The sequence below is a fragment of the Amblyomma americanum genome, chromosome 3 (genome assembly GCF_052857255.1).
Source record: "Amblyomma americanum isolate KBUSLIRL-KWMA chromosome 3, ASM5285725v1, whole genome shotgun sequence".
Lineage (NCBI taxonomy): Eukaryota > Metazoa > Arthropoda > Arachnida > Ixodida > Ixodidae > Amblyomma > Amblyomma americanum.
The window spans coordinates 162465562-162492627 of NC_135499.1; the positions used below are offsets into that span (position 1 = coordinate 162465562).

The window sequence follows — 27066 nt, forward strand, 5'->3', positions numbered from 1 at the left end:
GGAAAGCCGTGGGGAGGGAAGGTTGGCGCTACTAAACCTGGTCGGCAGAAAACGTCATGGAGGGGCTTTACTCCGAACTTACCCGAGCTTACTGGGGTTAACCGGACAGAAAGTGTGGACACTTTCTGTACACGCCACGCATGATTTAAAGTAATAAAAGCACGTTTTAAACATTAATGCACGCAATGTTGCCGAGATGACAGCCAGCGGCTTAATTTGTGTGTATATATTATAAGGCAAACACACAACCCGAATACATGGGTTATTCGTGTAAGTAGACAAACGCTACAAAGACGCAGACAGAGCTTCAGTTCTCGATACCTTTAGAACAACATAAAATATTGAACGAATCTATTCCTCGCAGGCGTCTCTTGCCGGTGTACGCAGAAGTACACAGAAGGTGAGGATGTAGTACACTGCAGCGTGGAGGGCCAGATTGTAAAAAACAGAGCGAAGTGAACGATTCTGTAGAGCAAAAATAACCAGCAAGGTTTCTTAGGTTTTGCTTTTTCTACTGTGATGGCTTAATTGCGTTGCCAGTTATCTAGACTACGTTTTTTTTTTAGCACGCTAACAAAGGAGACGGTACGAGTAAAAATACACGAGAATGTGGCCGTTCACGACTAACACGCTAGCATAGAAACGGGCGTCCGAGATCTCCGGCACCTACACACACTCCTCGTCAAAGGCGGTCCCACACTGTCCAGTGCAAATCTGTGCGCCACTCAGCAGGCTTTGGGCGACGAGGGTGTGGTGGGCCCGGCCGACTGCACCATCGAAGGCAGCGCCGGGGTCATGGGGGCGCCCTGCTCGGCGCACAAAGACTCCAGGGCGCGGCGCATGAGCGGGTGCTTCTCGAGGGCCTGCTGGAAGTCCTGGTCCGACAGGGACAGCACATTGCAGTAAGTCTCGGCAACCGCGTTGGCCTGGCGTCGGGCCCTCGTCAGCAGGCACATCTCTGCAGCAACGCCAGATAGGAAGTTGGCATTAACCAGTCACACGGCGGCACCAAGTGGGACTGAAAGATTAGCTGCAGAGAAACGCTCACCAGCTCTTGCGCTGCAATCTAAAACGGCAGCGGACGCGTGATCACTCACTACACTCTGTCAGTGGCCACTCAGATATACCCGCGGATTTCAAGTGCCTGGGGAAGCGACCCCGCCATTGGGTGGTTGGCGACCGGACCGGACCGGATGGCTGAAATTGGATGCAGCATACAGCCAGTGGTGAGGTGCATCGCAGCGCTCTGTCAGCAGCAGGCGACTGAGCGTGATCACTGCCTGCCATTGGCTGCGATATGCAGCCAATGCTGAATTCTGTCGCCAGCCACCCAATGAACCGGTCGCTAGCCCTGGACGCTTGAAAGCCGCATGTAAAGCTGGGTGACCACTGACAGAGGGCCGAATGGACGCGAAACAGACAATGGACGATGAACAGCTTATAGCGTACGACCCCAGGGTGAAATTTCTGGTCCTGTGGCCGGAATAACTATACCTCTATGTCGTCTTCGCTTCGGAACAGAGATATAGCTATTAATGTGAGATCATCAGATGGCTCATCATCATCAGCCTGACTACGCCCACTGCAGGGCAAAGGTCTCTCCCATATCTTTCCAACTAACCCTGTCTTGTTCCAGCTGCGGCCACCATATGCTCGCAAACTTCTTAATCTCATCTGTCCTGATAAACTGGTTTAGTCATTGACCCGAAAAACCGGCATCTCACAAAAAGCGCGCCATTACAAAACTCGCGATTGGTTCAAACGGTGTGACGTCGTCAAAGGCGGGCAGCACGGAATGTTAATTAGTAATAGTAATAGCACTTACAACGGCACCAGCTACAAAGAAATAGAATTACAATAGATTTGGAACGGAATTTAAACGAATTGGAATAGGATTTGAATAGAACTGCAATGCTTTCTCACTGCTTGCACGGAAGTTCCTGAAGTGCTCCCGGTAATTTTTGTAGTACCTCTTCCTTGACACCTGTTTTCTTGGTTTCCGTCCTCTCCCCCGTCGTGGCGGGGGGGGGGGGGGGGGGGAAGAGTGAGGAAAAGGACAAGCAACGCACCTCCGAAGTACGCGCCAGGGTAGGCGCTGGCTACGAAGTCTCCGCTGTTGGTCACGATGTTGACCTTGCCGGACTGGAGGAAGTACATCTTGTGTCCGACGGTTCCCTGCTGCACGATCACGTCGCCCGGCTGGAAGAACTCGTGCCGCAGCCGCGACACCAGGTCGGCCACGAACGTCGGCTCCGATTGGGCGAAGAACGGCACCGTGCGCACCGTGGTCCGGATGCTGTGATTCACGATCTCCTGCGTCGCCAGTTGCGAGATCGTGCGCGTCAAAACTGGTCGCCGATCTCGTCAGCAGTGAGCACTGGTTTTTCTCGCTGTTAACTTCTCATGCTAATAAGAAACAAGACTTATAAATTATTCTGGCAGGCGCATCCCCTTTCCCGGTCTTGTGCAGGCGTACGGTGTGTGCAGCTGCTTCAAGAAGCCAAGCGCCCGTGGGCTTGACCGATCCACGCAGGCCCCATGAACCGTCCTTACCTCAACTTCTTTCTCTGCTTTTAATCTTTCAACCTTTCGTCCCCCTCTGCTTTCCTAGTTTAGGGCACAGCCCTGCTCGGATGCCCACTAAAGAGTTAGACAATGACTGTGCTTTGCCTTTCCTTATACCTTCCTCCTCTTTCACATCGCAGAATAAAGAACATGATAAAATAAAATGAAAGCTATAGTGTAGTGGGCCTCTGGGATGTTTTCGGCGTGCCCACAAAAGGCTGAGAGCAAACATTTTGCGACGAAGCAGTGAACTGAATAAAAGGCAGGCAAACGTACAGGTGTCCGATGAACTAGTACGCGGAGCACAGCCTCGCCCACTGGAGTAATTCATGAAAGTTCGCTTATTTCAGGCTCCTATATCCGGCATGTGACTCCCATAGGTCTCTCTCAACAGCTAGGATATTCGGTTAAAATGAAAAACAAAAAAGCACTGAAGCTCGCACAAAGCAAGGTTTGAACAAAGGGCACAGACACACAAGACCAAAAGCAGTCGCTGCTTTCTACCCGGCCAGTTGAAAGCTGAAATAAAAGCTGAATGAAAGTTGTTTAGGACACTTTCTTCTTCACGTTAAATGGCATCGGTGTGGTATGTAGAAGTCAAAAACTTCTGCGTTAGCGCGTCGGCCGGTGACAACGCTAGCCCACTGAACCAGAAGCAGACCATCTTCTTAAAGTGTCCCGGGTGGTCACGAGGTACAGGTACAACCCTATACCCGACCACGCGGGTCGGGAGCGGGTCTGCATGAACCATAGACGAAACGGGCTCTAGGAAACACAGCGGCAGCGATGAAAAGGAGCGCCCCGTCACTGACCTCTCTGAGGGGGTCCGACAGGGACGCGAGGATTTTGGCCTCATCGAAGACGCGCCCTTCGTAGCGGTTCTCGAAGTAGTCTCGCATTCGCGAGCGCAGCTTCCGGGGGAACTTCTGACACTGCATGTAATCCTCCACCTCCTTCAGCTGCGAATCGAAAGCATCGGGCATCCGGGAAATCAGCGCTGCGCGGCCTCATTCAAAACGCAGCGGTCGTGCCTGTATCCAGACTCCCATGGCCTGAACAGAAAAGGCATAGGCGTAAGTAGGTTTTCACAAAGTCAGAAGCATTTAAAATGGCGTGGAAACAAAAGTTGAAAATTAAAAGGAAAACTGACACTTGCAGCAGCAATAATACTAATACTACTGCTAATTTAATTGACTTCGAAAGTGGTGCTAGATGGGCTAGTTGATAGCGCATGTTCGGAACAGAAGGCACCGCAAAAAAAGGCGCAACGAGAGGAAAGAGCTGTGTGATGCTTCTTTCTAGCAGCGTCTTCTCTCGTTACGAAGAGCATTTTCCATTCCAGTATACAGCATGGCAGAGCCCGTCATACAAGATAGCTTAAGGAGAAAAGCGCCACTCTAGTCCCCCCTCCTCCGCGCCACCGCAGATTTCTTCTTGACCCGTAAGCAGTGTCCGGTGGCACATCAACGAAAACCCCTCTTCACCGCACCTTTGTGTTCGTTTTTGCCAGCGGAAAAGTTGATACGACAACCATTCCAGAGAGACATTTGCGGTAGCCCTTACTTCTTTTCCAAACACTAACTACTTCTACTGCCACCTGCTTCTGCTACTAATACTACCGCCACCACCTCTACTGCTACGACATACAAACACTACTGCTACTACTACTTGCCTACTACCACTATCACTACCAGCCGTATTACTACTGCTCCTGCTGTTACACTGCTATAATACATTGCTAATGCTACAATGCAATAATGCGATGTAATAATACTACTACTAATACTACAACAATATAATAATACTAATGCTAATGCAGTATAATACGCTGCTAATACTACCACTGTCGCTGCCAGTGTCTCCGAGTTCCTCCCGAAGTCAGTGCGCTGGTGCTCACCTTCTCCCTGAGCAGGCGACGCGAATAGTCCATGGTCTGAATGGTGGAGGCGCACAGGCCCAGCAGCAGCGCGTAGCCCACCGTGCCAGAGGCCATGCCCAGGCACATGAGCCACGCGTCGGCCACGTTGGCGGCCGGCGTGCGCCCGTAGCCGCAGGACACCATCTGCGAGATGGCGTTGTACACCGACCACGAGTACTGCTCGAACCAGGGCTCGTCCTGCAGCCGGGGGAGTGGACACGCATGTAGAGCGCAGTAAAGAACACACCCAAGCGTATTCACCAAATGCGCCCAAGGAGCTAGCCTGAAGGGTACCACAACGCAACGAAAAGAAAAAAATTAACGCAATATGATGCTGATAATTTTGGAATTTGAAAAATTGATAAAACTTGAGTGCCTTCATAACCGCATTCTTAAAGAAAATGCTAGAACATTTAGGTTGCCTGCTATGCTGTCTACGATAAAGTGTCCAATGTTATTAAGATTTTGCATAGTTGTGCAGAGCTGTGTCCCACGGTTCCTATATCTAGAGCAGTGAAGGGCCTGCTATTTGCTTTTGGTTGGGTGGCCGTGACGCCTCTGGCTGCGCTGGCTGCATTTTACGTACAGGTTACCAGGGGGCGAACTTCCAACGGATGTCGTCGGTTCGGTTGCTTAAAATTTCCCATTTGGAAAATGTCGCTAGCCAGCTGCACAGAAGAACACATCGCTAATACTGTGCTTTGGCGCCTGCTTCGTATAAAGGTTCGTTTCTAGGTTTTTTTTTTTTGTTCATCCACATTGATCAACGAAGTATATGAAAGTCGGCAGGAAAACAGTGTGATGAACAGCCGATTGCCTGCAACCTTAACAAATATCTTGAAGAGCATTTCTTGAACAATGCGCCATGGTTTAGCGTGCGTCGCATGCGATTGCCTGTGGTGCCTTTATGACGCGACTTGTGCGATTGACCGCTTTGCTATCTGCCTAGAGGAACGTTCTCTGGCGAGGCGGTAGACAGTTTCGCACTGTGCGCGATGTGCAAAGTGAAGCTTGCAAGCGACACACGGATTGGACGCGACCTTCTCACTCCGATGAGACCTTAGGCATCGGCGTTGAGCCGTGAATTGAGGAACGCGTGAACTATCTGCACTGTCTTAGCTTGGCCATCGGCTTTCCGAGCAAATGCTCACCCTGTGCACACACGACAGAACACCTACTTAGACCGACTGGCACATTTATAATGATACCGCAAAAAAAAAGTAATGCGGGAACGGGGAGATAGAAGTAGACAAACAAGGCTTCTTTAACGCGATATCGTTAAGGGCCCCGTGTCGCAAAAAAGCTGGTGTCGGCGTCGTTGGCCATGAGCGAAAAATTCCCGAAAAATCCCCGGAAGAGCTACCTAGGGGGCAGGTGGGCCACATAGGCCACGTGACCTTGCGACGTCATCACAACTTGCCACCGCACCAGGTGGCAGCTAAACTAATGATTGGTCACGCGAGATTGTTCGGGAAGAACAACTTGGGTCTCGGAAGCCCCTCGGGTGGCAGCGCCTTCCATACCAGGGCAGTGACGCAACGCTTAACCGCTGCACCCCTGAGCCAGGAGTGGTATGAGTACTCCCAGGGACCTATGAATGTAAAATTGACAATGACCAATTCCGCATATGTGGGGCATTAACCCATTAACACTATCGCGTCATACCCTCAAGGCGGAGCTCATGTGTCCCTGCAAGTTTTTATTTTGTCTTTACTGGAGATATGCCGTCTACGCATGTTTCAATAGGCATTGATGAAAAGTCAGCACCTCGCTAGTCTTTTGGTGCTGTTGCAGCCCCACACTATACTGTTTTTGTATGAGCAGACACGATGCGTAAGCACGTACGCAGTCGCATCTCTACATCGCTACTGTGAGGAGCAAGCAGGGCTGAAATGAGTTTCTTGACGACCTGAACGTCCAATGAAGAGCGCACATGACGCGAGAATTGCACGCTTGCGAAACGTTTTCTTGAGTCCGCATTGCGAAAAGCCCGAGCCGACACTTGCCACGAGGTTCTGCTTGGAGACCCAGGAGTCCGGCGGGAAGCCCTGCATCCTTGGAACGAAGAACTGCAGGCAGGCATTCCAGTGGCCGATCAGCAGGAGTAGCCCGATATAGTTGGTCAGCCGCAAGTAGACGCCGTTTGAGTAGAAGAACTGCGAACAGCAACGGCACCGCCGCTCTATACAGGCTTCCCTTTTGGCTGTACTTCGGAGATGGCAAGCAAGCAATTTTCAACTGTATTTACAAAATTCATATTTATTAATGAGCCGGCGCGGTGGCTGAGTGGTTATGGCGCTCGGCTGCCGGCCCGAAAGACGCGGGCTCGATCCCGGCCGCGGCGGTAGAATTTCGATGGAGGCGAATTTCTAGAGGCCCGTGTGCTGTGCGATGTAAGCGCACGTAAAAGAACCCCAGGTGGTCGAAATTTTCGGAGCCCTTCACTACGGGGTCCCTCATAGCCTGAATCGCTCTGGGACGTTAAACCCCCATAAACCATAAACCAATATTTATTAATGACACATCACTAGAAGGGTCTGTGCAAGTAAGTGGAGATGGAGACCACTGTCACGCCTGACGCGTTACGCATGCGAACCTTTTGATGTCATCACAAACCACCCACTTTAGCAGGCGAGTGATTGTGATCAAACTGCCTACTGTAGCAGGTGGCAGTTGAATTAATGATTGGTCGCCCACCGATGGCTGTGTTTAAAACAGCCACCTGCCGGGGCAGTGGTGCACCCCTCAACCGATGCACCACTGTACCAGGAGTGGTATGAGGATCCCAGCGATCTATGCATGTGAAGTCGAGAATGACCAATTCCGCGTATATATACGCATTAACCCATTATCGCTGTCGCGTCGTACCCTTAAGGAGGAGCTACAACAGAATCAGCAGTAATAGAATATGCTAACGCATTCAAACCATCCACCGAGAGCCGCCTAAGAGTTTTTACAGTGTAAACATTAATCGCAACCCAAGGAAGACGAATTGAGCTGCATTCTTAAAGACGCTCGATCGAGCACAATCGCCCGTCAGCATTTGGGAATCCTGACTTGTAGTCCACGCAACTTGCTCACTCAGCTACGTTCACTGAAATATATCAGTCCATAGCTCCTAATTATTAACAATTAATAAATTTTCTCTCTTGCATCCACTCGGCTTCGAACCATCCGAGCGACGGGCGTTTTAAACGAAGCAGAACAGTTGCAAGGTGACGTCCCTAACAAAAGAGCTCACCGTCTCTTTATTGTGTTTATCTGCGGGGATGATGTCGTTAACAACTGAAACTCAGCGTCGTTGCAAACTGCTTCCCGAGGTGCGTCCCAGCCACCTCGCTTTTCTCAGCCAGTTTCACCTTTCTCGATAAAGTAAGGATGCGATGAAAACGTGTTGTGTCCTGGCCGCGGCGGCAGCATTTCTGTGGAGTCTAAATGCAAGACGCCCGTGTGCGGCGCGATGTCTTCGCACCTTAAAGAACCCCAAGCGACGGAAATTATTTATTTATTTATTTATTTATTTATTTATTTAAGATACCTTACAGGCCCCATGGGGGCATTGTGTAAGGGGGGTTACAGAGTAAGCAGCCTTCTAAAGTGGTATACAAAAGATACACCTCAATACAGGGCTCATCAACATTACTACCAAGATAAAAACATGAAACAGGAACAACTGTAGTAATGAAAGGCCACAAAGGTACACTTAAGCAAATAACATGAGTAAAACTTAACGTAAGGCATTAATACTAGAAAGTAAAATACACAAAGAATGAACATATCAGGGAGTACAATTCTTGAAGTGATATTCAGGGAAAAAGACGCAAAAAAGCAATAATATATACAGGTCATACAAGTGAACACACGACGCAGCATAAAATAGCAATTCACAGGAGCGAGATAGCAATGTATCACAAATATCACAAGAAGTTCGAAGCAGATTGCTAAGTGTAAGAAACAAGATAAAGTTATTTGTAAGTGCTATTATGAACAATGCTCGTGTAGGAGATGACGAAATTTTTCTTGATCTGACTCGGAAGCAATGTGATCAGGCAGTTATTCCACAAGCGAATGGCGGTAGGGAGTGCGGAAAAGTTAAAAGCATGTGTCGTACCGTACATGCGCGCAAAACTTAAGTGGTTATTTAAACGACGGGACGTGTTCGAGGCGGTCTGGATATGTAGTGTGGATTGTGTGGCATTATAAACATATTTGTGAAACAAGAATAACAGAGCGATATTACGGCGAAGAACTAAAGGCTGTATGGAATGATCGAGTTTCATTTGCGTTACGCTGGAGTGATGGCTATAATTACGTGAAATGAAACGGGCAGCTCGGTTCTGGACTGATTCAAGCATGTCGATTAAGTATGTAGGATGTGGGGACCAAATGGAAGATGCATACTCGAGCTGAGGACGAACAAATGTCTGATAGGCCAATTTGCGGATGTGGGAAGGTGAATTACTCAGATTACGACGTAGGTAACCTAATGTCCTTGAAGCTTTTGCGCAAACGGCTGTAATATGGTCTGTCCAGGAGAGGTTATCGGTTAGGTGAACACCCAAATATTAATACGATACTGTATGTAACAATTCGTTATTATTGACGTTGTATAAAAATTGTCAGTTGTCACGCTTGCGACTAAAAGAAATTACCTGACATTTTGACACATTTAAAGCCATTAACCAGGTGTTACACCAACTATGAATTAGGCTAAGGTCATTTTGAAGGGCCAGGTGGTCGTCAGTACTGTTAATTTATCTGTAAATAATGCAGTCGTCAGCGAAAATACGTAAGCGAGAAGAAACATTAAGTGGCAAATCATTTATGTAAATTAGGAAGAGTAAAGGGCCCAAAACACTGCCCTGAGGCACACGAGAAGTAACGTAAGTAGGAGACGAAGCAATATTACTAACTACTGTGAACTGTTGACGATTCGAAAGAAAATTACGAAGCCATGTTAGAGTGAAGGAGTCAATTCGAAGTGCAGTTAATTTAGCAATAAGGCGACAATGAGCTACACGATCAAATGCTTTGGAAAAGTCAAGGAAAATGCAATCGGTCTGCTGGTTTTTATTCATGTTAAGGTGCAGATCAGTCGTGAATTCGAGTAACTGTGTCTCACATGATAATCCTTTCCTGAAACCATGTTGATGGCGAAAAAAGAAATTATTGGACTCTAGGTGATTATAAGTATGAGTAGCAATTATATGTTCGAGCATCTTGCAGCAAATGCAGGTCAACGAAATTGGGCGGTAATTTTCCGGGGGTTGTTTATTCCAAGTTTTAAATATGGGTATGATTTTGGCCATTTTCCAGTCATTGGGCAGCTGTCCCGATGACAAAGACTGCTTGAATATATGGTACAGAATGTTACTGGATATAGAAATGGTATTTTTTAATATCTTGGAACTAATATTGTCAATACCAGATGAAGTAGAAAACTTCAAATTATTAATAAGACATGCTATTCCTTCCACCGAGATTTCAATACTTTCCATGAATTTTCAGTCAAAATCAGCAACATCAGGTACATTGGTATGATCCTCGCGGCTGAAAATCGATGAAAAAAACGTATTAAACGCAGAGGGGCAAACATTGTCAGAGAGGGGAGTATTTGTATCGCTATGAAAGGCAAGGCTATCTGGTTAGAGTCACGGTCAGGTGATATAACTCGCCAAAACTTTTTTGGATTCGAATTTAAGAGAGAAGGTAAATCTGTAGAGAAATATTTATTTTTAGCTGCAGCTAAGGCAGAACAGTACGTTTTTAAGCAAAGGCTGTAGCTTTTCCACGAAGGAGCATTATTGACGCGTTTAGCGGTATTGTACCGACGTTTCTTTTTATTCCTGAGCTTACGTAGGGAATTAGTAAACCAAGGATTTGTTTTTTCATTTGTTATCGAGATCAACGGGATATATTTGTTAATTAGAGTAGACATTTTATTCTTGACACATACCCAGTTATCTTCCACCGAGTGATTATAAATTATAAAGAAGGAAGTAGCGTGCTGTTGAAAAAATACTTCAAGTTAATCGTTTATTTTAGAGTAGTTTGCTTTATTATAATCACGTATTTTTTTTTTGAGATCCCTGAAAAGGGTAGTGGAACACTGATTGTTACCTGAAGAAGGTCGTGATCGCTAAAGCCGTTTAGATGAACTACAGATTCAATTTTTTCGGGGGTGTTGGTGAGTATAAGGTCTAGAATGTTAGTACCGCGGGTTGGTTTGTTAACGACCTGGAACAGGTTAAGATCTAAAGTTAAGTTAAGAAAATCCACAGATGTTCGACAAGATGATGATAGATTACGCCAATTTATGAGCGGAAAGTTAAAATCACCGAATAAGTGAACATAATGCGCAGGACAGAGCTGGAGGGCCGTGATTATGCTATTGCGTAGTTCTGTAACGAAAGAAGCGCTGTAGTCAGGTGGACGGTAGCAAGCACCTACCAGTAGTTTGGTCGTATTTATTATTACTTCAACCCACACAATCTCAAAAGATGAGTTCGAGTCGATAATAAGTGAGGATAATGACTTTTTAACACCAAGAAGAACGCCCCCGCCTCTCTTGCTAGTTCGATCTTTGCGGTAAATATTATAAGAATGGTTATCAGGAAGAATTTCGTCGTCAGTAATGTCAGGATTTAGCCATGTTTCGGTAAGAACAAGAATATTAGATTCGTTATCGTCAAGCAGATAGCAAACTAATTCGCGCTTTGGCATGATGCTTCGTATGTTTGCGTAAGATAGTGTCAACAAAGACCCATTGATAGGTAGCTTTGACTGTGGAAGAGCCCGAGAGCAAGTGCTTATGTCTAGCTATCTTTGCGACATGACAACGGTATAAGTGTTTTTGTCGTACGTGTAAGTCTGATTTCTTATAAACAGCCGATCTACTGACAGTTTAAAAGGAACTTTTTGAGGTTCGGCGAAGTCAAGTAGCTTCTTTCTAGCTTGTCGCGTAGCTGGGGAGAAATCTTCACCGATTGAATATTTTAAGCGTTTTAATTTGTGTGCAGATTACAAGATGCGTTGCTTGTCTTTAAAAACAGTTAGTTTAGCTATCTGGGATCCCTCCACTATGGCGCCGCCTTTGCTCTACTTTCTTTCACTACCTCTTTCCTTCCTTCCCTCACGGCGCGACTGCGGTGTTTGCCGACAAGTGAGACAGTTACTGCGCCTTTTCCTCAAAACCAATTCTACCTGTTGTGCCTATTCAATCTAGATACTCCATTCCGTGAAACAAGCGGCGCCTGGGCTTTCATTTTTGTAGCTAATTATCCTAAAAATTCTTCTGCAAATATGCACCAAAACGTAGTCAGTATTCCGACCGATGTGAGCTCGGTTAAAATCAACTTCGAGGAATTGATATAGCAAGAACATCAAAACCTACACGAAATTCAAAATTTAAATTCACAGTCCAAAATTAGGGCATGGCGAAGCTATTAGTAGTTATTGTAACTATATACTCCGTCTCACAACCTGATTGCAGAGTAGTGCAAGCTACAAGCGACGTGAGACGACGGGTTCTATAAGTGTGCTGCTATGAAACGCTCGCCAGCCGCTACGCGGGCCTGGAAGCCGTCGCCGCTCAAGCTCGTAGAGTCCGCTCCACTCTAGAACGTGGAGTATGACACCTTCTTGAGCAATGCGCTGCTGGAGTTTACGACGCATGCCGGCATCCTTGAAGCCAATAAGCGGGACGCCATCGTTAAAGAAACTAGAACCTTACGTAGTTCTGCTCGACGTTGTCGAGGTAGCGGACGAGTCGCGTGATGCGGAGAAGCTTGAGCAGCTTGAGGAACTTGGTGAGGTGCAGGAGGCGCACGGTGGCGGCAAAGGAGGAGTCGTCCTCGTCGGCCGTGTGGTTGAAGATGAAGAGCATGAACACCAGCATATAGTCCCAGGGCAGGGTGGACACCAAGTCGATGAGGAAGAAGCCGCGCAAGTAGCTGCGTGCCACGTATCCAGGGTCCATCACCACTCGTTCGTAGTCTTCTTCCACGACCACGCCTGCGCACGAGAGAGCGCTCACAACGCGTCGACTTTAATCGGAAACGCTTTCTGAGTTGGCACAGAAGCGTCCCAGCCAACAGGAAGCCTCTCCGATCACACCTTCATTTTTTTTTTATTCTCGAAGTACCGAAATGACAGCATAAGCATTCAAGAGTCTGCAAAACCGACGGCCGATCGTGAGTCCATAAAGGCTTCTTGCAGGTGTCAGATGGCCGAGTTACGTCAAGAGCGATAGCATAGTAGCGACAGACGTATTACTCAACCCGATGTCGTAGTCGTTGCTGAAGGCATGGAACTTGTTATTTCAAGTTCTATACCATTCTACTGCAAGCCAAGCGAAGCGCCGGTGTTCCTGATCCTCCCTCACTTCCCCTCACCAGCTTTTTGCTTAGAGAAAATATTCTACTTTTTAACTGAGATGCAACGGCCTTTTTTCAGGGAGTATTGACTCGCAACATGCAAAAGCTCCGACTGCTGTATGAACCGCGATGACCAGGAAACCTGTGCAGCTCTTGTAAATTGTGCATAGACCTGAGTGTTGCGCGTTCGTGACAGGAAGGGACTCCAGGTCACGTGGTGGGACTTTCTTGATGCTGCTGGAAATAAAAGAAAGGTGACAGATTGGCGGGGGGGGGGGGGGGGGCAGATCTAAAGGTTTCCCAACCTTCTAACGCTTTAGAGCTCTGCACTTGCAATAGACGAGCCCCGCGCCAGGACCCGCAGTCCCGTCTGGTAACACATCGAGCAACACTTCGACGAAAAATGCTCATCCCTGCTTCCGACATACAAACGGAAATTGGCTTCGCGCAGTCAGCTGTTTTCGAAGATCGAGTGCAATGAAATACTTCGCACGTCTAAGCACGCACCGGTCCTAAAGTTGAAGACGATGTCCGCGCTGAACACGCCGTCAGAGACGAGGTTGAACAGCCTCCACTGGAAGATCTCCTCCTCAGCACTGCCGAAGTATGTGGCCTGCACTGGGAGCAGCACCACGTTGGACAGCACCAGAAACACCATCGTCATGTCCCAACGGGCCCTGCGTGGACGCACGCAGACTCAGTGCCACTGGGAAGGTAGCAAGTCAGCTTATCCCGAACCGATGCGGCCAGAAGTCACGGCATTCTGCTGTCGGCAACGAGGTCACAGGTCTGGCACGCGCTGCCACGGCGGTCGCTTTCGTGGGGTGCGTGGTGTAGGCAGTATTGAAGGATTGTGTTCCTTAAAACGGAATAACTTACGATGCAGCGGGGACCTTTGAAGAATGCCTAATCTATATATCACAAAAAAAGAGATTCTGTTTAAAGAGAAACAAGAGTAACGTCCGGTACTTGTGGCGCCTTATGATGCGCTTTTCTGCGCTGCAAAAGATGACTATTGAACGACTGACAGCGGATTTGAGACGGGTAGCTTCATTCCCTACGCCTAGATAATCTTGTAGTGGACATATTAGAGTGGTGGGTGAATGACATTGAGAAGCTCAAAAACGGCCAAAGATCAAAGCAGTGAATAGAAGACGCAATTATAATGCGTTTTCATATAACGTGAGACTTGACGTCAGGTGCGCAACACCCGTGACGCGAATAAGAATTCATTCGTTCGAATTACGAGTTTTTTAACAACGACAGCTGTTAAAAGCCCATTCCTGGGTTTCACGTCGTCGTAGTAGTAGAAGTAGTATGCCGTAATCGCAGGCGTAACCGCTGGATGCGTGGCGTGGAAATCACTGGGAGGATGGTTACCGTGGAAGGAGGGTATGGCGAGAGCGTATGAAAGACGCAACAGGAGAGGGGTTTCCACGGAAACCATCCAGAAGGCGGTTACCTTAGAAACAGGAGGATGTGGCGAGAGCATAAGAAAACTTAACGGGAGGGTAGTTACTGCGGAAGGAGGAATGTAAGGGAAGAGCGTAGGAAGGCGTAACCAGAAAGTGGTGATCACTGGAACCGTCCGGAATGTGGTCACCGTGGAAAGATAAGGGTGGGTCCAGAGCGGAGGAATTTCCAACCGGAGGATGGTTACCGTGGAAAGAAGAGGTGGAGGGTAGTTACTCTGGAAGGAGTGGGGGGGGGGGGGGGGGGGGTTGTGGAAAGAGGAGGGTTCGACACGACAGCGTAGGAATCGCCACTCAGAGGATGGTTACCGTGGAAGGAGAGGGTACGGCGACAGCAAAGGAAAGCTTAACGGGAGCATAATTACCTGGGAGAAGGAATGTAGGGTAAGAGCATAAGGCTCAAGTGGAGGGTAGTTGCCATGGGAACCACTCTGAGGGTAGTTACCCTGTAAGGGGAAGGTTTGACGAGAGCGTAGGAATGCGTAACCAGAGGTGGTTACCACGGTACCGTCCAGCCGGCTACCAAGAGGTACCAAGTGCTACCAGGTACCTCATGGAACAAGGTGGTACCAGGTGGTTACCAGGTGGAGAGTAAGCCGAGAACTAAGGAATGTAGCTCGGTCCATCGGTGTAGCTGCTACGAAACGTGCTGCCCTAGGAGAGGGTCATTGGTGGCGCCACACGCCTAGAGCGGCAGACCAGAGAGGAGAAATAGCCGGAAAGCGAGTCAGGAAACTAAAAAGAGCGCTCTAGAACTATACAGATATTGAGCCACTCTCATATTCTCTACCTCAACATATTGTAAAATATAATTTCATTAACGGCTGCCGCTGAATCTCGCTTTACATTTTTTATCAAATAAATAAATAGCCTTCCGTCCTAACAAGAAAACATTCTATGCGCCCAATTATTTGGCTATTGATACGATTTTTAAATTATTTCAAGAACCTGATGTGGTAGAAATTAATTCAAAAATACTCCACTATAGTTTTCCGTATGGCAAAATGTGAAGCTGCACTATTTCAACAAAGAAAAGGCCTTTTATGCCGCCCAAGGAACAGCAAGCACGTGCAGTGGCACTACACTGCCGACGGGAACTTGCTACGTCGACCGGTTTACATATCATTCAGTTGCCGCATCACTTTCTTTCTTTTTTCACTCCTGCCTCCTTCCCTTCCTTCACGGCGCGATTGAGGTGTCCACCGCACTGAGATAATAATAATAATAATAATAATAATAATAATAATAATAATAATAATAATAATAATAATAATAATAATAATAATAATAATAATAATAATAATAATTGGTTGGGGGGAAAGGAAATGGCGCAATATCTGTCTCATATATCGTTGGACACCTGAACCAAGCCGTAAGGGAAGGGATAAGGGAGGGAGTGAAAGAAGAAAGGGAGAAGGAGGTGCCGTAGTGGAGGGCTCCGGAATAATTTCGACCGCCTGGGGATCTTTAACGTGCACTGACATCGCACAGCACACGGGTGCCTTAGCGTTTTTCCTCCATAAAAACGCAGCAGCCGCGGTCGGGTTCGACCGCGGCGGCTGCGTTTTTTGAGAACTGACACAGTTACTGCACCTTTCGTTTCCTCAAAAAACTGCAGAGAATGTTTACTACATTCGAATCAGTGCGAAAGCACGGGTTTTTGCTACGTAAAAGACGACGATGAGACAACGGACGATTTTGCTCGGGGTTGGTACCCATCGGATTAGTGCTTAGGAAATAAAACCAATTTTCAAGTGCTCAGGTGAGCCTCAGTCTCATAGAGCCTCGAAAGAAACGGTTCGAGCGGAAAGGTTTCTCGTTTATAGCTGTCGTTTTAGAAGCTCCTAAAAATGAAATTTCTATCTTTTATGCTATGTTGTATGCACGGTCAAACGTAGTTATATACTCATGCAGATAATTATATTACGGCATAATCTTTAAGCTCGTTTTCCGCAAGTATAAACTTCCCCGTACATTCTGCACTGAAAGGAGTAAAGAGAGACTAAGCTGTCCTCTAGCGCACTCATATAAGAGAGTGAGCTAGAGGACAGCTTACTATTTTTTTACTCCCGCATAGGCGTATTCGTGTTTAGAGTGTCCAGCATTCAGGGCGCACAGGAGAGCAGATAAATCGACGCGATAAACAGGCCGGAAGGAGTTCGCAAATGTGTTTTGCATAGAATAAAGTGTACCGAAGCTCGCGTTCACACATATCCAGTGCAGTCACATTGCTAGAGGCTAGGTAGGTACACTTTGTGGGACCCACCTGAACCGTCCGCTGGGGTGTATCATCCAGCGCTGGTCGCTGGCCTGGCTGGCGACTGGCTGTCGGAGCAGCGCTGACGACAGAAGCGGGTGCTCCGGCAACAGAAACAGTTCCAGCTGCCTCTTCAGGTGTTCACGTTTTTCGATCGCACTTCTGTCCTCCTGCGCAGACCACAGCCAAAGCGTCGGTCCTCGTCCTAGGTTCCTCCAGCGTGCGCTGAATATTCGTCACGAACGATGCGCGCAACGACGTTAACGATGTTCGCTTCCGTTACCCGAAGTCATACTCCGCCTAACCATAGCACGTGCGGAAGAATGGGACATTTTTTTTTTGTCTTAGTTGGGACACAACGGCACGCTAACTGCAGCTGGGGCAAACCAGAGTAAGCAAACGAAAATATGTATATGCAGGACTGGCGGTGTCGACTTCTGCCGAGCTGTTAAACCATGAAATGAATTATACGGTAGCATTTTCACTCTCTCCTGTCTGGTCTGCCGCCATCCGGTCACAGTGTCCGGAGATTTTTTTCGTCCGCCCACTCATGTGCACACCTGTACACCTGTGCAAAGCTAAATCTACACCTGCTCCGCATCTGTGCTTATCCTGTGCATGGATGCGCCTGTGCTCCTACGTGGACGACAAGATTGTGAGGCGAGCCACGTTCTTTATAAAGAACCCATCGTATTCGGCTGAAACTTTCTCCCGATTCTTGCATGCCGAGATTTCTCAAATCTCGGGTTAACGCGATTTGTACTTGGAAATTCGCCTTCAGGAAAATCGAACTTGGCAGGGCATAAAGCTGCAGGTACCACATGGGAACTTACGGACGTCTTGTAATTGTTCGATAACAGTGTTTTCAACCAATTGTAGATTACTTCTTTTGAAATGCGCTTGTTTGTGGGAATGTGTGGCGGTCTTCCACCCCGCTCAGGCGGAGGCGGTGTGTGCTCGCTAACCGTGGAGGAGTCCGTGCTCGAGGTAACAAAGGGGAAACGACAACACATGTACACTCAGATGTTATTTATTGTTCTTGCAAATAACACACAGAGTGAGCCAGCTACCTAACATCAACGAGGTAATCATCAGAACGAGAAGGCTACACAAGAAGGGCTTGCGACTTTCCGGCTGGGGTAGGGGCGCGACTTCGGCGGCGTGCGTTTGCCCGTAATATAATAGCATATAGCACCATATGAGAGCGAGTCTGATCTAACGCAATAAGCTCGCCGATCACACCGCTCCCTGTAAAACATTCCACAAATCCCCAGCCCCTAATACCCACAGGCAAACTGCACTACAGCTGCTCAGTAACTATGGCGTTCGACTATACTGAGCACGACGTTATGGAATTAAATCTCGTCTCGAACGGTCGCATCCGCATAGAAGATATGTGCAAGACGCTCGTGCGTTGTGCTATGTTATAGCAGTTCAAGGGCCCCAGGTGTCCAAAATTAATCCGGAATCCCCCCCCAATACGACGTCTCTGGGGACCAAAAAATACCATACTGTATCATATTATACCATACCGTGCCTTGCCATACTATTCCATACAATTCCGTATCACACCATACCATACCTTACCATACCATACTATACTCTATCATACTATGCCTTACCATATCACATCCCACCATGCGATACACTAAGTCATGCACCATATCATACACATTCCATACTATATCTGAGTCCATTATATCATATATAATACCATATCAGACCATACTAGGCCAAGTCAGACCAGACATTTACATCTCCCAATTTTCAACCCCTTATCCTTCCCCTCACGGGGCGGGTTCGCCTACACCCAGATTGAGGCCATTACAGCGCCTTTCCATTCCACATTAACCTCGTCCTCCTCCACCGCGGAGGCAGCTCACTGAGACAGCTGAGCCAAGAATGCGGAGTAAAACTACACACCTCAAGGTCGGCGCCTGCCTGAAAGTCGAGCGAGATTCCGGCAGGCGATACGGCACCTGGCGACTTCAGCTTCGAGGAATGAGCTCCCGCCGTGACGACGGGCGCGTCGAGACCGTGCTTGAGGAACTGCTTAACGGGAGGCCGCGCCATCTCCATCGCCTGGTTCAGCATGGGGGCCAGGTCGCTCAGCCTGGGCTCCAGCGTCGCCGCCGACGACCTGCGCCGCTTGGAGGCGGCCTTGAGCCGTGCCGAGGCTTCCATCGTCCAGAGCCGCTGCCGTCGAACGTCCTGCTGGCGGGGTCTCGTTTCTTCTTCTTTTCTCTTCCTGAACTGCACGCACTCGGCACGTGTCACGTGATGGTAAGAGGTGGTGGTGGTGATGGCCGTTGTTGCGCCAGGAATAACTAGGCGATTCGATTCCGCTACGTTCCCGCTCAATCGGTCTGCTGCAGAATGCGTTTCGTTCAGGTGAAATCATGCACAAACTCACAGACAGTGACCTTAAAGTGCGCTGCATGCTCGCAGCGCTTCTTAAGCGTGCGTTTCGCGAACAACCAGAAGAAGAGATGCGGAGAGGAGGATGGAAGAAGAGGAAGAACGACAATGATGATGAAAATATTTTTTGGAACTAAAATTGGTGGGCGGTCCCCCTGTCCGGAAATCCATTGGATCCTTCAGCCGAAGAGGAAGGAAGCGCGCCTCGACGCAGCGACCGCGTGGGGCACGTTGCGCGCTGCCGGCAGCAGTGTCCTCGGAGAACCGCCATCGACGATGACGATCCGTCGTGATAATAAACTACGGAAGAAACCATTTTTGTTTGCCCAGCCACCAGCCAGCGTCGGTCACGCGATATGATGGGCGAGTCAGTGCCTTTAATAGGAGCTCGCCTTTTCGCGTTACCCCCTCATCTTTTAGTTTTACCACTCAGGTTGTACAGAGTAATTGGAAGTTGTGCGATGGTAATGAAATTTAAATTAAGGAATTTATTTACGGAGATACAAATTTCATCTTCATATGTACACTCTTTCCATTTCTTAAGAAGAAAGACGTATGTTGGCTTCCGTCATGTATGTCATAACGAGCACCTCTTCTCCTTTCACTTGTATGCTCATTCCGTATGATGGTTGATAGTACTGACACTTCTTGCAAATATTCTCTTCGAAATCATTTGGCAAGAAATCTGGAGAAGCTGCATTGCAAACTGACTGAAGGCAACGACGATGATGTCTCCAACATTATCTGACACGCAGCTTCTCTCATTTGAGGAAGCGTTTTTTGCACATTCCATTTCATCAAATGGGCTTGCCTGTGTCTTCCGCGGTTTTTCTTTCCATTGGCGCTTCTTTGCTTGGACGAAGCGACAGGAGTGTGCGCTCTGCTGTGCAAAATATTCTTCAAGAAACGCAGCGACTCCCATTCTAATTTCTTTTTCCCGCTCTCAGTCAGTACATTGAAACATTACAGGCATTGTATACTATTATGCACATTAAGCCATTGTCCCGTCTTCGATCTCCAAGTTAACAGGACCCCTGTCCTTCCCTCTTCCAATCTATCAGACTACATACTATTACCACTCCTTTTCCCGTCAAAACTTTCCTGTATCCAGCAATTAACCGCCTGTGTCTTGGCCACTCCCCCGTAGCGGGTATGTGCCAGCAACGTCTGAGGCCTTCTTTCCTTCCTTCATCTGACACGCACCCACATAAAGAGGTTTGTACATATGATCATAAAATGTCGGCGGAACCACGCTAGACCACAGGGAAGCCTATAGCAAAAGCCAGTTTCCTACAAAACGTGCTATTTCAGCGGTAGTCTTTGTAAGTGTTCTGATGTGCTTCGGAAGAAAATCTTTGTTGGCTGTGTGGCTGTAAACAAGTGCGTAAGGTGTCCTTTTCTAGAGAAGCGGAAGCCCACCGGCCTTGTGAGATGAGGGCATGTTGGGTGCAGGACCGGGTAATGGGCTTTTACATACTAAGTCAACACTGTACATCCCCAGACATGCCGCCGTAGAGGGCTGCGGGTTAATTTCGACCACCTGAGGGACCGCCTATAGTGGAGAATCAGCTCAAGAACGAAGCGGCAAGAGATCCTCAAAGGAGCCCCTCCAGCCATCGCGTCGACTGATTCTCCCCCTTGGCCGATCCACCGTGGACCTGCCAGCGTCAGATCGCAGGGGGTGGCAGACGATGAGCACTGCTTAATCGGATTAACCGCGGCTTCATGAATATAGGTCGGCGCCACTGGCTGGAGGGTCTCCTCAGAAGGGTCGATTCGCTCTTGAGTTGTACCCGACTATAGTCATTGCTTGCAGGTCATCGGCTAAGCAGGCTCGGAGCGTTCAGCCCCGATCTTGAACATCAGTGTAGGAATTAATGGCACACAAAGCCGGTGGACACGACAGGCGACCGCTTCTCGGCTTGGATTGTTGGGCACGGCAGTGAATCTAGGAAATTTAACGAAAAGAGCATTAAAAATTGGAAGGGACACTTAAGCTCCGCCTTTAGGGTATTACGCGATAGCTTTAGGGGGTTAACTCCCATAAACGCGGAATTGGTCATTCTCGACTTTGCATTCATACATCCCTCGGAGGCCCCATGCTAGTCGTGGCGCAGTGGTGCAGACGGTTAAGCGATGGCAGGTGCTGACGTCAGTGGGGCTTGTGCGACCCGGTTCGCTCCTCCTGGGCAACTTTTAGTTTAACCGCTACCTGCAACAGTGGACAGCTTGCTCACAATCCGGTGGGCAGGGTGTGATGACGCGACAAGGTCACGCGACCTGGTTGCTTCTCCGGAAATTTTTCGGTCACGACGACGCCGACGTCGTATTTTCTGCACAACGGGAGCGTTAACGCTATCACGTTAAAAAAAGTACCTCATTGCTACGCGAGCGGCGTCGGCACTTCAAGAGCCGATAGTTCGGAAATTAATTCTACTAATTGACATTTGGGTAAAACACTTTTGGTCCGTGTCTCTGTGGCAGCTTTAAAGACAGCGGGTGTCGATGGCTAACTTTTTTTTTTGATAGCGTTGTTTATTGCCTCAGGGCATAAGGGGAGTTGAGAAGAAAAGAGAAAAGAAAGAAAAGAGTGGGTGTTAAATAAAGCAGGAAAGATGTGCCGATCTAATGAAGGCGAGGAGGGAGTGGTGATGTGGCCCCTGCGTCCAATCAATATATGAGGACGGGCTGTCTGGGTGGAGACACGCTGCTGCCAGGTGGCGAATTCTAGTTGGCTTCAGTGCCGGGCAATCCCACAACAAGTGCTGAATGTCAACCTCAGTGTCTTGTGAGTTGCAGACTGGACATCCTGGGCGGGGATATAAGTGGCGAAATTGTTTTGTGCAGTATAGAATCCAGGCTGGTTTAGATGTACCCTGACACTAAATTTCGATCTCTTTTTCTTTCGACTGAGAAACAAACCGCTGTCTACGCGATAGCTGTGCGACACTCTCGAAAATTAATTACAACTTAAAGATTTTAGTCGGAGACTATATATGCCACATCCCCTTTTCTTTGTAACTTAAACGCCGACAGGGCAGGCAATTCTTACGTAATGTTTATCTCTCAGTTATACTATTGATCCCCATCGCACATATGACCCGCGACTCTCACGCCGTTCCTCCGATGATGCCAACCGACTTGCGGTCTGATCATTTGGGCCGTTCGCAACTGTGGATAGTTCGTGCAGCCACACTAGAGTACACTCTAGCCACACTGCTTGGCATCGTCGGAGCAGATAGCAGATTTACAGCAGAAGCATTTAAGTTGTACATTAAAAAGGACGTACGCGCTGTACTGGTGCTCAAAATATATTATTATTTTTCTTTCTTTTCGTGTATTTATATTATATTATTTTTTATAACGCACGCAAAAAAACTTTGAGCGCGCAACCAGTCTCGTCCCTGTGCCGCGTTTCTTCCGCTTTACGAAATGTTTCAGCGAACACTTTCAGAAATTCTTAAAAATAGACTTAGAAAGAAAACACCTCTGCAGGAGGAAACTGTGAGCTTCGGCGGGCGTCATTAATGGCGAAAAGCATGCTAATCACATAATTACTAAACTGTTATAATTAACTTTTATTAACGAAGCTAGGCGGTTATTGCTAAAGACGAGTTTGTAGCTACGGCGAGTATACGATGATCTATCAGCTTTTAAAACGAAACGTTCGTTCTCTAAGGCCCAGCAGCGGGTAAAAAACTCGTTTTTTTTTGTTTCGGTCAAAACCAAAACTTAGCGCGTGAGGAGCGCCGGAAATTTAGTGCAGAAACGACCTCCGCTGAAGACGTGTTGCAGAGACTGCGGCGCCCAATTTGAAACGTCTGCGCTAATTTCCCGGAATAAGAAGCCTCGACACTCAGCTTCGATGGCGGTCGCCTTTATCATGAGCTTCGTCGCTCAGCGCAAGAAAAAGGATAGTCATTGTTAACTACTACGCGGCCTTCGATTCTGAGAGCACTGATAGTTATTTCCGTCTGACAGTCATTTTTTATGTGGCTATCAGACGGGCCAGATGTGAGCCGTCATCATCCGTTCATTTAGTCACTAGATTTAGCTACTGGTCGTGCATGCATACCTATTAGGAAGTCAATCAGACAAAAAAATTTTGGTTTGGTTTATGGGGGTTATACGTCCCAAAGCGACTCAGGCTATGAGGGATGCCGTAGTGAAGGGCTCCTGGAATTTGGACCAGGGGACCACCTGGGGTTCTTTAACGCGCGCTGACATCGCACAGTACACGGGCCTCTAGAACTTCGCCTCCATCGAAATTCGACCGCCGCGGCCGGGATCGAACCCACGTTTTTCGGGCCAGCAGCCGAGCGCCGTAACCACTCAGCCACCGTGGCGGCTCAAAGAAATTTTCATCCGCGAAGCAAGAAGGGCTTGCGTGGCAATGGCTGTATGCTATTAGGCAGTTGTTCTTGTGGTTTGTAACGCCAGTTTCACAAAAAGCGTTGACGTTTGCCTTTGAGGTGCTTGTTTTGGTAGCGCGCGTGCGGCATGGCCATTGCAGTGCCAGTGTCTGAAATTACTTAAGTGCGCGGAAGTATCACTTCGCCCATGTAAGGACCAAAACTTCAACGCCGCAGTGTGAATATTGTGAGAATGACGGCGCCAGCACAACTCCAGTACACCTTTGCTAAATACAATGGACATCGTAATCACTCACGTGAGCGCACAAATGAACCTGAGTAGGCATCCAGAATGTATGCTGACTAGCATCCTAGCTGTAGAGCGCCGACTAGTGCCACATTTATATCATCCATATATGATCGAGTTACGACCACTGGATCAGTCCATTTTCAGAAAAGGAAGCAACCAGCCAGTGCAACCGGTCATTTTGACTTCGATGATCGTGGCGTATGTCTCTGTCGGGCCGTAATCAAGCGTCAGCGAAAATTGCACCGGGTAAAAGGGAGTCCGGTTTCAATTTGGATTTCACTTTCAAGACAAAGCTGCCACCCGTACCATGTGTGTCTTCAAGAAGTGCGACCAAATGAATGACTCCAAAGTCAATTTGAGCAACGCCCATTACTGGTGCGACCAGAACCCACACTGGCCACGTGAGCATAAGCGCCAGGTAAAATGGCCAGCAAATGTTTGGTGTGGTGTGGTGTGGCATTTATAACAACCATATTGTTGATCCTTACTTCATCGACTAAAACCTTACTGGAAAGAAGTACACAGACTGCGTTCTAAAGGGTGACGTCTCTGTATATGCCTCAGATATGCCACTGGTCGTGCGGAAAAAATGTGGTTGCAGCACGACAGAGCCCTTCTTTGTTTGTCTTCAATCGGCTCGGCAAATCATGGACGAGTTGTTTCCTAACCAATGGACTGGGAGTGGCAGAACCACAGCCTGGCCTCCTGGGTCGCTCGATTTATCACCCTTGGATTTGTTTCTCGGGGATATTTTAAAAAATTAGCTTTTCAAGGCAAAACCTGGCAACCTCAAAGATCTGAAGCAACATGTGAGAATACCACTTGAAAATATTCCCAGACAGATGCTTTTATCTGCTGTTAACACCGTGAAAACAACCTTCTTTTGTTCAGCGCAATGAATGGAAAGCAGTTTGAGCGCGTCATGTAAAAATTTTTGTGTTGTCGGCCCTAAATTGTACATTTTTATGGAGTGCCCGAATGGAACCTCAACCAACTGAATCACTGAAACATACAAATTTTATTCACTAATGTCTGTTATTTGCTACATGACTCGCAACTGCTAAAACATCAGAGATCAAGATTTCGTAATCATCGGCTACCACTTCCTACAACAAGCGAGACGCATTTGCTTCCGCACACGGCAACGGAATTGAGGCAGCTAGTAGAAAGCAACATCGCGCTACAATGTGAAAAAACTCCAGCTACGGAGTCATTCTCGTTTATTACCGCGAGGACATTAAGAATCCCGTTCATCGGAGACCCCGGCGGCGCCTGCGCCGTCCGTGCGAGGAAATGCGGATTGGATGAAAAGGTAGCGACGTCACACGTAGAGCGGCGAAGTAAAAAAGGGATTAAAACATCGCATAAATTGTGAATATATTTGATTGATTTATTGAAACAACTTTTATTTCCATCAGAAAAAAGGCGCCTACCTCCCCGCTCTCGGCACGCAGGCCTGGAAAGACGGAGAGTCGTGCGCCCGCAGATTAGGGGCTGGCAGGCAGCCCTTGGTTTGTTGTGCCCTCTTCCGCCAGATGGATGGTGCGTCGCTGGATGGTAGGGTCCGCGCTTCGCAGCAGGGTCTCCCAGGCTTCTCTGCTTACTATATTTTGTCCCACCCCCCCTGGGGATTGTGGGCACGCTCAAATTATGTGGTCGAGGGTCTCTCTCGCCCCACAGTGTTTACATCGATCGTTCTCCCTAAGCTCTGGTAGCACGTGAAACGCCCAGGCCGGGTTGAATATGAGTTTGCAACATGACTCAAACGTCAATATGACATGTAAGATTGTAAAGTAAATTAATTGCGCCGCAAAGAAAATTGGGGTGAGATAGGTATCGAACCCATGCCCCTTGGATCCCGAGTCAGACAAGCCACCCCTAGGCCGAGGCACGTTTGGTTTGTTCGACTTCCATGTCCATGTCTGCGAAATGATAAGCAAAGAGGGCTCCAGGCCGCTGAAGGAAAACACTAAGGCTATCTCGTCATACCCTTAGGGTGGAACTTAAGTGTCCGCAGAATTTTCTTAGCTGTCAAGCCTATACCACGTAAAAGAAATAAACACTTGACAGAAATTAGACTATGCATAAAAAGAAACCAGCTACACTAAACAGAAATCCGCACGCTGTCACAGGATCGTGGCTTTATTCCTATAACGAAGCTAGCATGATGCGAAAAAAAACAAAACAGATTTCTTCCGGGGATAACATGAACAGGCAAAGCGTGGCAGAGCTGCAAAATAGACAGCCGTGTATAAGGCGATGATTAGCCTTTTTTTTTTTTTGCACAGTATGAAGAAGCAAGAGGCAACGTCGGTCATGGTATAAGTTGGGCGTCGTTGTTTAGCCAGGGAAGATATCACGAACATTCCGAACTGGCTGCCGCAGTCTATGTAACACGTCACACAGGGGACAGTGTTTTCACTACACTCGGATATAACTAAAGAACGAAGCGGCAGGTGCCCCTAAAAGAAGCCCTCCAGCCAATGGCGTCGACCGATCTTTAGGACGCCACGGTTAATCCATTTAAGCCATGGTTAACCCACTTTCATGTGCCACCCCCTGGGATTTCACCCCAGTAGGTCTAAGGGGATTAACCATCACGTCAGAGAAATCAGTCGACGCTATTGGCTGAAGGGCTTTCTTTGAGGAGTATCTGCCGCTGCGTTCTTTAGCTGCGTCGGGCTATAGACTTCCAGTGCTCCACAAGTGCTGCATTTCGGTTTGATGTGAAAAAAAACAAAAAAACACCAAGTTTTCTTCCTCTACGGAGCATTAGAGAACAAATTTTTCTTCATTTTGAAAACGGATACGGCATCGTCATTAACATGGCTACGAACTCGCCATTGACAATAGCCGCCGTCGTTAATTAATAAGTTATTAGTAAATTTTACTTAATTTGATAAATAATTAGCACATTTTTCCCCAATTACCGACGTCCACCGCAGGTGAAAGTTTCCTCCAGTAGGCAGTTTTTTTAGTTTTAGGAATTTTCGAAGGTGCTCTTGAAACGCCCGGTATTTTTTGTGCGTTGGTGCAGCGCATTTTTCTTTTTCGCGTAATGTCTGAGCAGTACACTGACCACACCCGTTTCCTCAATCAAAAATGAGACTGAAACAGCACAAGTATGAATGATAATTTATTTTTTTATTTCCTCTGTACTTCATAACGATTAATTCAACACACCACAGTGAGAGCAGTCGTTTTGGGAGCAGGACGAAGTCATAGATAAACGTTCCGTCTTTATGTGGCTCTTTTACATATTGGTTCTTCCACGTTAATGTGGCATATTGAAGCCCCTTATTGTGGTTCTTCACTACAGGGCATGACGCTTTCATTAAGGAGCGAGCGGATGAATTTCTACATGTGGGAGGATGCGTTCTTGAAGTCTAATCAACACGG

At 47.7% G+C, this 27066-nt stretch overlaps 1 protein-coding gene across 1 annotated transcript; it reads right to left on the bottom strand.

The window, feature by feature from the left end:
- Window positions 1-210: 210 nt before the first annotated feature.
- On the bottom strand, window positions 211-18771 carry LOC144124228 (potassium/sodium hyperpolarization-activated cyclic nucleotide-gated channel 4-like). Its single transcript, XM_077656873.1, has 9 exons — window positions 18511-18771; window positions 16597-16757; window positions 13366-13535; window positions 12216-12496; window positions 6484-6639; window positions 4463-4675; window positions 3378-3524; window positions 2070-2313; window positions 211-958 (listed from the first exon to the last, which is right to left on the bottom strand). The coding sequence occupies exons 1-9, from the start codon at window positions 18769-18771 to the stop codon at window positions 726-728; spliced, it is 1866 nt and encodes a 621-aa protein (XP_077512999.1). The 3' UTR covers window positions 211-725.
- Between the last annotated feature and the right edge of the window lie 8295 nt (window positions 18772-27066).